This window comes from Prunus persica, chromosome G1, assembly GCF_000346465.2.
Source record: "Prunus persica cultivar Lovell chromosome G1, Prunus_persica_NCBIv2, whole genome shotgun sequence".
In the NCBI taxonomy this organism is placed as follows: Eukaryota; Viridiplantae; Streptophyta; class Magnoliopsida; order Rosales; family Rosaceae; genus Prunus; species Prunus persica.
This window is the reverse complement of record NC_034009.1, coordinates 5,382,049-5,395,616: the sequence shown is the minus strand read 5'-3', so window position 1 is coordinate 5,395,616 and position 13,568 is coordinate 5,382,049. Positions and strand designations below refer to the sequence as shown.

Below are 13,568 nucleotides of genomic sequence, written 5' to 3'. Positions count from 1 at the left end.
CGGCAACAAAGTTATCCTCTATAAAAATACAGATCTTGCACATCAAGCGTGACCACCCCTAATAAGAGTAAAACGAGATTGGCATGCATGATCATGTTGTTTAACCAATTATTGTTTACCCCAAAATAGCTCTACCGTAGCCATAGGTCAAGAATTTGTGTGAGATGCGAACGTGCCACTATTAGCATTCGAGATAGTCTAATAGGTTGATTAATAGATAATTACTTGCGTCTTAAGTAACCTGACCCTCAATCAAACTACTGAATTCCGAGTGGGGAACTAGCATAGATTAGTTCCCATCCATTTAAGGACTATTATTTAGGGTAAATAAGAAATAGCAAATTCGATTCAATCATAAACAGTTGTGAAATAGAATAACAAGTCTGAATCACTACTATAAAAAAAGTAATAGCAACAAATCTTGTTATGGAGTGGATACATAACATGAAAACAAACCAAGTTAAACTGAAAGAAAGCAATGAAAACCGGATTTGGCCGAAGAGTTGTTAATTTGGACTGACTAGTTGCAGTAGAGAAACAAGAATTACACATGGGATTGATCATCAACTAAAAATTATACCAAAAGCAAGGCTATGGTAAAATTTCGCATGAGTTGTCAACTGGTTTGGAATTCTATTTGCGATCAATGTGATCAATTTCATATAAATTATGATAATTGTGGTTAGGATCTCTCTCTTCTTTCTCTCTTCCTTTTCTGGATCTTCTGAAAATATGGTGACAGAGTTTCTTCATAATTTCCTCCTTTTATATACGAGATTAGGTGCACTACTTTCAGACATTATACTGACTGCTGACAGCCAGGAAGAACCTCTTGGAAAAAGTAAGGATGGCAAATCATCAGTATTCTTATTTTCCTTTGAGTTTAGTTGAGCTTTTCTGCAGCTGCAATGAGAGTAGCATTTTGTACACATCTGCCAAGTTTCAGCACCAAGCACCCAATTACATAAGACATCTTGTGACCCATGGTTAAAATACACAAAATAGAGCAGCTTCAATTGAACTAGGAAAGGAACTCTGTATTAACATTTTCACCTGAAACAACCTCACTAATATCTGGTGCACGTTCGTATAAAGTCCCAGAGTAATTCACCCTCTTATATGTTTGAAATAGGAGTTTCATATATTACTGAAGTGGCAAACCCAAAAGTTGCACCAACCTCTGTTTCCAAGAAGGAAAAAAAAATGTCAGTTTAAACACAGGAATCAAACTCTAGAGCTTCATGCACTTCCTTTTAATTTTTAAGACAAGTTTTTCAATGCATAAGGTTTTAATTTCAAAACACCAAGTGAACGCAAGGAAGAACGTAATCCAAAATGGGGAATAAAGAAAAAGAAAAAGTCAGACTATCTTCATCTTCCAATCAAACGGTAGCCTTAAAAAGTCATGTTTCACTTCCATGATGAATGCTCTATCCCCTCAAAATAACAAAAAATTTGCTCCAGCCACGGATACCATGAAGAACGCAACGGTGGACTCTAACTTATGTTATTAGTCTTCTTGACAAACCATACATGGACTCCACATATACATCAGCTGTAGCTATCATCACCCAAGGAATTCCAAAAAGACTCTGCGTGCCTGCGTGCCTGCGTGTGTGTGTGTGTGTGTGTGTGTGTGTGAGAGAGAGAGAGAGAGAGAGAGAGAGAGAGAGAGAGAGAGAGAGAGAGGATGAAAAATAGCATCATTTCCTAGCAAACATGCACAAAGAAATAGTGATTTACAGATTCCTCTGCTTGCTTTCACAAACACAACTGATGGACAAGTGCGAGTTGTCCAATTACATTATCTATTGTTTAAACCTTACCCAAAGATGCTGTACAAGCAAAAGAAGCTGCCTTAGGTGGGGCAGCATTACACAAAATTTCTTTCCATGGAAAGAGCAAGGATTGAACACCAAATGGATTCCCTTTAGTATGGTTTATCCTTAAACACCCCCATTTTGGATAAACCCCATTTCATCCCCTCACCTCCAATATTACTCTCTAAGAGAAGTTTGAAAAAATTAAAAACACCTCATAAATAATTAAAATAAAATTGTTACGAGGTGCTAACATAAGTCATATAGAGACGGTGCATCCCATTGAAATTGTAAAGAGAAGAAGACCCAATTTTTAAAAAAACAGAAGTATTTATATGTCCCCTAGAAATAGAATAATCCTCTCGATGAATTCCTTTAACTTCTTGACACAGTGCTACTCTTCAAATGCTATATGATATTTCTCTTAACACAAACACAAGGACAAATGAAAAGGTACTGCCTACCAAACCTCTCTATTATAATAAACCTGCAATTGAACGTCAATGACACTTTTCAGCATCAGCATGAGAGCACAAAGATATAACATATGTAATCCCACAGCTCCCTGGTCACTGAACAATAAAAATGTAAATGATACATGGTTCATTTTAGCTCTTACACATGGCATCTATTAACACTAACCAGAAGCTTCCCATTTTCATCAAGTAATCATCAAAACTCTCTGATGAGCACAACCCAAATAAAAAGTTGGGGGGGTGGGGTTGGTGGGGGGGTGGTGTGGTGTGCCTGCCCAAACTTTTCCACTGAAAAGAATTTTAAAAAGGTCTTTGCATCAAATTTCTTCCCCTATTGAGAGTCCAACTCAATTAGTCATCGAACCCCAATTCTACAACCTTCACCACTATTAAAGTCTTAAAAGGAATCCAACACAAAAACCAGCTCTCATTCATTCAGATTCTCTAAAAATATAGGGATCTGAGAGATACCATCTCCATCACACACAACCATTTTTATCAGCTGCCAAATCAAGAAAAGCATTCTTCAAGGGGCAATTAGACACGTCATACCATGAAAAAAATGCACTTGCCTACCAACTGTTATCTGAAATCCATAATCCTCTACCATGTGATATAACAGTCTTTGTGCTACAGCCACCAAACTCCTCTTCGGAATTCTTTTCCAAAAAAGATCTCCACAAGCTCTGCAAGTCCACAGCATAAAAGCAAAGATTCCAGATTCCAAACCCCCATTCTGCCCCAAGAGGCAAGCAGTTCATCAACCCATCAAATTTCTCCAAATTTCAAAACTCCTAAAAGAAGAGCAGTAATCCACTGCAATAGTTTCAGTTAATAACCCAAATGAGAGCTGTGCATGACAAAAGACCGAGAACATGCATATGTTCCTTACCACCTTGGATGATATAAAAGTAATCAGCTTGTAGCATGCCATAAAATCACCATCTAAAATCACCATAGTTGAGACATGAGACACCTAAATTTCTGGTTCACACAAAGTCAACAATGTAATTTGTAGCTGGAAGAGAATAACTAACATAGAATTAAGGCATGGCATGAGACACCAACTCAGAAAACATAACTATAAGAAGAAATTTTGGTTGTTTTCGTCAACTTCCCATGTTGTTGATGTCTTGGATTGGAGAAATCCATGATATCTATTTGCAATACAATGAAATATCAGGATAAATTTAACTTAAACCTCCAAGAGGATTTTCCTAGAACTTCTACTGATAGTTGATACCTCATCATCTACTGCACTCAGTGCAACATTTTCCTTTTTCTTTTTCAGATGCATAATCTAATTAAAAAGCATAATAATTAGACAAACTAAACATTGAGAAATGCTATATGTAATAAAAATGCAGTCTGCTATAAACACCAAATTCAAGGTGAGTGAATTATTGTGTAATGCAACACGTAACTTCAAAAATTCAACTGGCATGTCCACCTGTAAACATAATGCAGTAAAACTCTCAACTCTGAATTCCAAAGAACTACATGGGGGGCATTTATAGCAAACTAAAACCTAGAGACAATAAGATAAAAATCCCTTGATAAAACTAGAAATCCTACTGAGATCCGGAAAACTAAAAAACTACTGAAATGTGGAAAACTAGAGAACATAGGAAACTAACAAAGAAGGAAAGCTGCTCTAAAATTTCAACCCAACCATAATGATAATGTTGGATTGGCTGATCGTTTCCTCCTTTGTTGATAAACCTTAAGAGGTTTGTTATGGATGCCCGCATCATTAATTAGACAGATTTGACACTTATTTACTCAGAAATGCTATATGGACTAAAACTTAGTATATCCATTTCACAAATTGCAAGGATTAGTATATCTATTTCACAAATTGCAAGGAGGCATGCTACCAAGACCAAATTCAAGGTGGGTTGGGTAGTGTGTAAAGCTATACACAACTTTAAATTCAACAGTTATCTTATGCAATATCGTAGAACACCACATGTTTCCTTCATTAGTTTCCTGCACATGATTAGACGCATTTCTTTATTTTCTCGTAGTGCTTGAAAAATTAATACATTGAAAAATACAGATTCTTTGCATTCAAGTATTACTACTTAAAAGGAAGCTGTTTATATGACACCAATAGCTATATATATCAAAAAGAATATAGAAAGAAAACAGCATTACAGTGACTCTAACCAAATCTTAAAAATGTTTGGAGAACATAAACTTGCCAAATTCTCTACTTTTCCAATGCTTTCTTCATAGACACCGTGATGGATAGGAAATAAATACAAAGACCACAGAAAAATCAATCACTCAAACTGTTCCACACACACCTACTGAAGTCTGCTTCTGACAGTAAGTGAGATTCAACAACAATTTCAGGCACCAGAAACAAAGGTTACAGGTTCTCTTTTCCTTTGTTCTTATATCAAAACTAAACCAACGTAGTGTGAATTCCATCTAATAACTGATGGGCAGAGACATGCAAATGGACCCAATTTCGTCAACCCCAAAGGGGTAAAGCGAGCCCAAATCCGTATCTCAAATGGGGTTTATCTCAATTCCAACAATAAATGGCATCACTGATTGCAATTAATCGAACAAATTCATAGGGAAAAATTATGACATGCAACAAAGAGTAAAGCATATCAAACTAAACTAAGAAAACGAAGAACAAGAAAAAGAAAAAGAAATTGGCACAACATTACCATGGATGGCCAATCCAAAGGCCCAACCCAGAGAAGAAGAGGAACTTTTTCGTTTCTTGAACGCTTTCAACTAGAAATGAGAATGTTGCAGAGGAGCATTCGGCTGTTCTGTTGACAGACAGAGAAGAGGAACAAACGAAGACGGTGGGAGACGAGTTTTATGGCCTTTACACTTGGCTTTGGGGTTTTCTTTGATATGGTTCAAAAACCGAACTAATTTGATTAACCAATTTAACCCAAAATCGTATAGCCGGCCGGCTATATGTAAAAATAAAAATAAAACAATAGTATAGCCGGGCGGCTATACTATTTAAATATTCAGACGTATTTCAAGAGCATGCCGGCTATTTTATTTTTGAGTATAAAAAGTATTAAGTATAGGAGCGTGACTATGCATAAAATAAATAGATAAATAGTATAGCCAGGCGGCTATACTATTTTTTATTTTTAGTTGCATCGGCGCGGCTATACGTTTTAAATATATTCGAATCTTTAAATAGTATAGACGGTCGGCTAGACTATATTTTTTATTTTTTATTTAAGTATAGCCGCGCGGCTATACTATTTTTATTTATTTTATGCATAGTCACGCGCCTATACTTATATGGCTGACTTTTGGGTAACAAAAAATAGTTATATTTCTTATTGTATACACAATGTAACCTTCTCAAGGAGAGGAAGAATAACACGTGATGGAAGTCCTTTGAGTAAAACCATGTATATCATTATATTTTATCAAATTAACTTCAGAGTAAACTGGACTTTAGTAAACTTCATATGTACTTCAATTAAACAAAAGAATTCTTCTCTTTGTTGAAACTTTCGATGAAGTGTTGCAGCTTTAGATTTTGCTTGTGTTTGATGTCTCTTCATATGTTTCCATGAGAAGTTTGAAGAGAGACGCATATTTTCTGAACCTCTCTCAAAGTTTCCATCCGCTTTCCGTTTTGAAATCCTGAAGTATTGAGCTCAGGCTTGTGCAAACCTTAAGAAAGTCCAGAACTTTATTTGAACTGTTAATCCAAATGAACAATTTTTATTAGGTTAAGCGGACCGAACTGTAAATAAAATTAATAAAATTAAATAAAATTTAAAAAAAGGTGATAAATAGAAGGTAACAAAAACAAAAAGCAAACAATCAAATACAAAGAGAAATGAACTTCAACAGACTCAGCCTCACCATTGTTCATTGTGTTGCCTGTTGAGCAAGAGGCCTATGAGGCTTTGGAGCTGAAGGAAACCAAAGAATACAATCAATTAAATACTTCAGCTAGAAAATGAATATTCTAAGCAACAAATATATGTTAACAACTAACAAAGGTGGTCAGCATAACATGAATTTTTCTACATGCTATTGGAATCCGTCAATGAGAAAAGGAGTTGACAAACTAAACAAAATAACAATTCCCTATAGAGGCATGATGTCCAAAAAAACTTAAATCATGAATAAACTAGATACCATTAGGATTTCCCTGCTCGTAAAAACTACGAAAAAGAGAGACTGCTTCTGATGCCATTATCCCTCCATTGCATTTGAATCCTTCACCTCTTGGAGCTCCACCACTACAACAAAGGGAAAGTAAAAACTGAGAAAGCCCCACCACATGAATGGTTTGATGCAACAATCATGTTCAATAAGATCAGAGGAATAACATTATACTGCATTAGTAATTTTCGTTTAGAGTATACTACACCAACACAGCAATCACAGACATAACAAGTAAAAAAAAATATTTGAAACACTCAGAGAATGCAGTGTTGAGAAGACTATAACTCTTGTGTTTTTCTATAATTGCTAAAGGCACTTAAAAATTCCATTTACAGACAGTGTATTTACACAAATATGCCTGAACTATTCTCATCAGCACAATCTCGAAAATGAAAAGATTTCATCAGGCATCCTAAACACACCATCTTTGGTAAAAATATTTCATATCTTGTCATATTAAATTGTATATGCAATTTTGTGCGCATAAGGATAAAATGTATTCTGTCCACGAATCTCGGTGTGTGAGTGAGTGTGTGTCAAGGAAACAATTTGTAAAAAAAGTAACGACTAGTGAAGACACAGCAAAAAATCAGTTAATTCTTGTTGTGAGGTTGGGTTCAGAAAGAAACCTAATGAGTGGCTCAGAGCTACTTGAGTGCAATGACAATATTGATCCACACCCGCCAAATTTATCATTGCCACAGCCATAAAATACTTCCTTTATTCCTAAAGAAGGGAAGAAGAGTCACCTATATTAGTCGCAAGAGGAAAGAGAAAAAAGTGCCGAAATTTATTAACAAAATCTTAAGAAAAGGGGCATACCAATGAATGATAAAGCCGCTGCACACATTATACATGGTTCACATGTAACATAGAGTTTACATTTTGAAAAAATTTTGGCAACTTCTGACTGTGAAAGCCTCTTTTCTCTCCACTGCTCAAGAAGGGTATCAATGGCTTCCATCTCTGCATGCCTTGTAGCCTGCATTTTTATGGCAAGCACATTAAACTATAAACTAAATTTCCAAAGGCTTACATATGAAGCAGACTTCCTGGACATAAAACAAAGCAAAGAAGTTCCAAACAGAGATCACATCTTATAAATTATTATAATAATTTAAGAAGAAAAAAAATACTTACGAGAAAACCCTAAAGAATGCATTACGTTCTTAATGATAATCACATAAAACTTACGGTCTAGCTCCAATTAGTTGAATTAGCCTCAGTCATCCCACAAAAAATAATTAAGATCACCAAGAAAATGCATTAACTGGACCCCATCTTTTTTATGTGGTTCCAAGGAAAACTGTACTTCGGAGAAAGATGCAACTGAAATGCGAGAGATTATCCTCATGAAGCAAACTAGAGAGGCGTGGCTAGTCGTTAAATGAGAAGCCTTAAAAATTCAAATACACAGGAACAATTGCTTTTTCAGTTTAAAAACAGTCTGTGTATAGATAAAGTTGCCAACAAGAACCAAGGAAAAAAAGAGATAGAGGAACCAATGGTAAATTTACATTTCGTGTCTCAGTTGTTCGATTTCTTCCAGATGCTATGACCTTGCCATCTTCAACAATCACACAGCTGATCAATCAAATTTATTGATTAGAAGATGCACTGACATAGTCACACTCTTGACTTCTAACAAAAGCAGCAAATTTCAAGCATACTGTATGAAATTTCAATGATGTGATCAATAGGGTTTCAATAATGTGATAGGATCAATACATAAGATAGGCATATGATACTTAAATTATGAGTAACAGACATGCTTTCAAAATTCAGAAGAAAATAATATTTTGCACTAAACTATATACTTAGGAACAAGGTAAAGCTGAACATTTCCAGGTGTTATATGATTAAAGAAAAAGGCCAAAAAAGGTAAGTATAAAACCCAAATAAATAAAGACTCTTAAAACCAGGACAATTATACAATTACCAGAAATCTTACCCAACAGGAACTTCGAGGCAGTCCATAGCCACCTTTGCCTACAATAAGAAAGCAAGACCAAATATAAAAGTTATATACCTGCAAGGGTAGCAAATTTAAGCACCCAAAATGACAATGAAAAATAATAAAGTAAAGACATTGTGTGCACAGCAGTTGAATCTACATGATGCATAGTGTTGCCATCAGCTGAAACGCAAATTTCTGTTAGATGATTGGAACTAATGATAACACAAATGGACAAAGATAAACAACAAACACCAGACTCAATCCTACTATAAAAGGGGGGAAATAAAAGCCAACTTGGCACTCATTTTGGCTCAGAAATGTAAAGAAATCTCAGTGAATGGCATTGGCAGATAAAAAATTACTAACATCACCAGGCCAGTCCATCATTGATACATCAAACTTGGGTATTTGTAAGAATACAATATTTTCACAACTTAAAATCCTGGAAATTGAAGCCAAATCACCTCCCACAGTTTATAAGCCTCTACCATGCCATAGGTCAGGATGTTTATGGTATGTATCTATCATAAATTTATTCCTTTCTATTACAATCAAACACTAATTTAATATTGCAGCCTGCAAGTAGGAAGTCTCGGAATTACCTGTTCTATAGCAAGAAGCATAAATGTAAGAGTATCGTCAGGGTACTCTTCCCCGAGAGATGACATCTATGAAATATACACAGGGGAAGACTGAAAAGGCAAAACATACAAGCAGTTAGAAGATAATAGAACAAAAGGAGAGAAAAATTTACTGTAACTACAGAATAAACTTCAGTTTGGCTTGAAATACGCCAAATTGCAAATTCGGGATCTCTCAAGCCTAATTTGTCACCAATTACAAGGGGTAATAAGGCTTTGAGGCATAGAAGCTGGAACATTTAGGGGATTTCTCATAAAAAATCTTATTTCAGAGAATTTTAGTTGATAATTTGGATCTACCAGCCTTTGATCCAGCTGAAGCGATTTGGGAACAAAAAGTTCCGACTAAGTTGAAGATTTTGAGTTTGGGCTAGCGGCTCACAAGAGGGTGAATGCCTGTGATTTCCTTCAGAAAAGGAGACAAAACATTACTAGTAACCCCACTTACAAAAGGATAAAAATGAAGCACTAGTTTGGGACAACCATGGATGGTCCCTTAAAAGCTTCTTGGTTAGCCTCCTAGTAACCAATTGCCAAATCTATCTCAAAACATATTCATGATGTATTAATAATATAATCAAATTTTCCCTAAATGGGGAAGCACAATAACTCATGTGCTGGGAAACTTTGCAAGTTGATTCAGGAGTATTTTAACCACAGATATTGAGGTGATGGAGGCCTGCCTCCTCCTCAGACTCTAAGATTACATTACATACATGAAATGTGCATGTTGTATGCAAAAATAACATGAAAAATCACCAATAAAACTAGAATATAAATGCAAAGTGACATTCTTTCGAGTGTTTTTCTCCAGAAGGGTGTTGGGTGCATGCTCTCTCTAAATCAACAACCTCAACACCAAACACCCAAAATGTTTTCAACCATTTTCAACACTCTTCAACCTCATAACACACAAAATTCTCAGAACCCATTTGAAGAATTGGATTAAACTATCTAAAGCTTTTCTTTTTTAAATAAAAGAAAATTACTTTAAGACTTACTTTGGCAGCAGTGACGACGGCGGTTGACGCTCTTTTTGTTTCTGTCAAATGCGTTGGGTTTGTTTTTCAGTCTCTATTTCTTCCTCTTTTACTGCAAAACTAATTGTAGGAATAATGATCCAATTAGTCAAACTTGAATTATAGATAAACTTTTGATATTAAAAAAAAACCATAAAACCATAAAACAAAGACCAATTACTAGCCAAATCCATACAACCCATACATCATTGCTTTCTATTTTCTCGATTCCAACCTTAGTCATTTCCAGCGAAACCCAAATCTTTTTAGTAAGCAATCCCATACCATACAGAGAATTAGAAAACTTTGTATAAGCAAAATGGAAAATACCCAGCGGTATATCAGAAAGCAAAATAAAAAAAGGAAGAGGAGCAGCTATGATAAAAATATTCTAACCTGGAGGAACAGCTATGATACTGCCAGGGACGAAAGCACATGGAAGAGAAGCTGTTGTGGTGGAAGAGAGAAACACAGGTTAGTGGATTCGAGGTGTAGAAGCAGAGATGGAACCACAGTGGGGTCACAGGGTCAAACGACCCTAAAAAAGCCATGAAAATAGGCTTGGAGGTCTACCTGAATCGGTGGTGCGACCCTATGGACTGCCTTCCAACTGCTCGATGTTTTGCCTGGGGAAGAAGATGCGTACTGCGCTTCAATATTTTTTAGGCTTAATTACACCTCCCCTCCTTTCCCTTTGAGAGTACCGCCGCGTGGCTATAACAGTATAGCCGTGCGGCTATACGATTTTGAAACAAAAAAACCATTATAGCCGCGCGGCTATACTCTTAAAGCATATTATATTTAAAAGGCGTATGGCCGGGGGGCTATACTATTGGGGAAAAAAAAAAGGGGACCCGCCTCGCGCCCAAGAAGCGTCCCGGTGGCGCGTGTCAAAACAGTATAGCCAGGCGGCTATACTGTTTTTATAATAAAAAATTGTTGTAGAGCCGCCCGGCTATACTATTTAAGCATATTATATTTAAAAATAGTATAGCCGTCCGGCTATACTATTTATTAAAACAAATATATTAAAAAACCCACAACTTCATCCAAAATTTTGTTAAATCTAATAACGTGGCAAGAATATTTAAGTAATTTTGTATACTTGGGCTATTTTATGCTTACGTGGACTCCACATAAGCAATAAATTAATCAAACAAATTCAAAAAAATTAAAAACAACGATAAAAATTCATAAAGCCAAAAGAAAAAAGAAACAAAAATTTTATAAAAAAAATTAGTAAGAAATTAAATCCCTACAACCACTATCTTCCCCAATATTTCCCACGCTGCCCGAGCCACCCTCAAGTTTAACTTCATCCCCACCTGCAACCCGCCCATGGTAGACCACACCCCAACATGCACCAATCTGCCACAATTCCCCCTACAAACCTGGCAACCGCCATCCCCTACTAGATCCAATCATTCACAGCCCATACACACAACCAATTCGCCACACAACAAATGGATCGAAACCCATGAATATCCAGAAAACAAAAGCAAAAAACCTCATTTGTATGCAATCTCCTTTTACGAGATTAGCATGTCAATTAAGGGAGAAGAGGAGAGAAGGGGCAGCACCATCCCTTCCTCTTTATCTCTTTTTCCCATCACAGGTGGCCCACCCCCACAACTCAACAACATAGTCTCCCACACCATAGTCCAAATGAGGAGATTGAGAGGTTGTGAAGAAAAGTAAAAAATAAAGAGATTAAGAGGCGGCAGATCTGGATTATATGCCCCTTGATTCTTGCTTGTTTTTGAAGTTCGATGTCGTTGGTAGAGATTGGATTGCGAAGGTGATAGGGCTTGAATTTGGGGTGGGCTAGTGCTGCTGGGTTTGCTGTTGGGGTGGTGCTGCGATGGGAAGAAGATGGTGGTTGCTGGCTTTTTATTTATTATTATTTTAATGTTTTTTATCACAAATGGTCCTTCACGTCCTTCAGGTTTTTTTGTGACACTAATAGTCCTTCAGGTTATCATCCATCCATCAAAATAGTCCTTCTGTTAGTTTCTATTAAAACTGAAGTTAAACTCACGTGTTCATCCTGCTTTTTGAAATATAATCTCATCATTCCACTCAACCTTTTTGATCAAACCCAATTGACAGAACCATTTCCCTCCATTTCTTCATCGGCCCTCCATTTTGGTGCTCTAAACTGCAGTATATAACATTTTCCCTCCATTTCCTCATCGGGCCTTCCTCTCTATTTGGGGTTCCAATGGGACCTCTAGCACAAATACAGCTACCAAACAGGTATAAAATTCCTTTGCACATTTCATTTCAATATAAAAAGTTATAAACAGGTGCGACCTTGTATATTATTCATAATAATGTTGAGATTTGATTTGCAACCTCAAATTGGGCGAAATGAACCTAAAGATAAGCCAGTTAAGCAAAGGAAACAAGAGTTAAAGGTTCTTTCACTTTCATATGTCATTTTTTCTATGGTCAAAATATAATATCATTTTCTTTGGCATTTTACTAGTATATTAATATGTTTAGGTGGCAAGAGGAGGCCATAACAGGACAACAACTGCACAATTTCATACATCGGTACCAAGAGTGGGTTCACAGCCTCCTCTTTCACAACCTTCTTCATCAAACCAAGGCACGACAACAGAAACCCAGCAAAGAAGACTTAAGTCTCCAGCAAAAAGAGGAACACCATGGAGAGTTTGAGTTAGGACTTGGAAGTTCATTTCAATGTTTTGTGTTAGGATTTGGGAAGTTCATTTTGATATATTATGTTAGGACTTGCTCAAGATTGATGTCTTCGATGTGGTGCATTGGTTTTTTGAGTACTGATGTGGTTCAATGGTTTTTTGAGGACTCTGTATTATGATGTGCCATGAATAATGAATTTGCAAGACTTCTATTTTTCAAATTGATCCATGAGTTTGGTCTTTTTCTGGAGTTCTCCATTGTTGGTCTTTCTCTTGAGCTTGGATTGTTTCAATTTCTTCAGAAGTTTACTTTTTTTGGTTGGTTATATCCTACAGGGGCGCCAAAATGGAAGGACCATGAGGAAATGGAGGGAAATCTAACAGTTGGGTTTGGTCGAAGGTTGAGTGGAATGATGAGATTATATTTCAAAAAGCCTGATGAGCACGTGATTTTAACTTCAGTTTTAACAGAAACTAACAGAAGGACTATTTTGATGGGTGAATGATAACCTGAAGGACTATTAGTGTCACAAAAAAACCTGAAGGACGATTCATAATAATTTTGTAAACGTAAAGGACCATTTGTGATAAAAAGCCTTATTTTAATTTAGGCTCTTATAAAATTTTCTTTAAATTATTTTAAAAGGGCCACATGGATGAAATTGCCAAAAAGCCCATACAACATCATCAGATATAAATAGAATTTTGGATGGAGTTGACAGCAAGAGGGTTACCAAACCACAATCAAGGGGGGTAAGTGGGCCATTTTAAGTTTAAGAGGGCAATGTGAGATTTAACAGTAATTTAAGCGGGCAT

General features: G+C 36.2%; 1 protein-coding gene and 1 long non-coding RNA gene across 8 annotated transcripts; both read right to left on the bottom strand.

The window, feature by feature from the left end:
- Nucleotides 348-5,188, bottom strand: LOC109949968. 5 transcript variants are annotated; one of them, XR_002272301.1, is made up of 4 exons: nt 4,981-5,188; nt 3,189-3,280; nt 1,054-3,112; nt 348-932 (listed from the first exon to the last, which is right to left on the bottom strand). It is a non-coding gene; the product is annotated as an uncharacterized LOC109949968 (long non-coding RNA). The 5 variants fall into 5 exon arrangements; XR_002272304.1 differs by having other exon boundaries at nt 1,054-3,090; XR_002272302.1 differs by having other exon boundaries at nt 3,192-3,280.
- LOC18790618 (tRNA-specific adenosine deaminase 2) lies at nt 5,601-10,770 on the bottom strand. 3 transcript variants are annotated; one of them, XM_020558681.1, is made up of 12 exons: nt 10,660-10,770; nt 10,483-10,533; nt 10,069-10,167; nt 9,368-9,473; nt 9,029-9,118; nt 8,421-8,458; nt 7,987-8,053; nt 7,292-7,451; nt 7,099-7,195; nt 6,440-6,543; nt 6,161-6,210; nt 5,601-5,993 (listed from the first exon to the last, which is right to left on the bottom strand). In XM_020558681.1, the coding sequence occupies exons 5-11, from the start codon at nt 9,092-9,094 to the stop codon at nt 6,167-6,169; spliced, it is 576 nt and encodes a 191-aa protein (XP_020414270.1). In that variant the 5' UTR covers nt 9,095-9,118; nt 9,368-9,473; nt 10,069-10,167; nt 10,483-10,533; nt 10,660-10,770; the 3' UTR covers nt 5,601-5,993; nt 6,161-6,166. The 3 variants fall into 3 exon arrangements, with proteins under 3 accessions (XP_020414270.1, XP_020414266.1, XP_007227178.1); XM_020558677.1 differs by having other exon boundaries at nt 9,372-9,473; XM_007227116.2 differs by lacking the exon at nt 9,368-9,473.

Excerpts from the sequence above, each read along its gene's own strand:
- LOC18790618 (XM_020558681.1), bottom strand. The coding sequence starts at position 9,094 with ATGTCATCTCTCGGGGAAGAGTACCCTGACGATACTCTTACATTTATG. Across the intron at positions 7,452-7,986 it reads GAACAACTGAGACACGAAAT|GCTACAAGGCATGCAGAGAT; the intron begins GTAAATTTACCA and ends ATAAAAATGCAG. Across the intron at positions 6,544-7,098 it reads AGCTCTGAGCCACTCATTAG|TGGTGGAGCTCCAAGAGGTG; the intron begins GTTTCTTTCTGA and ends CCTTTGTTGTAG.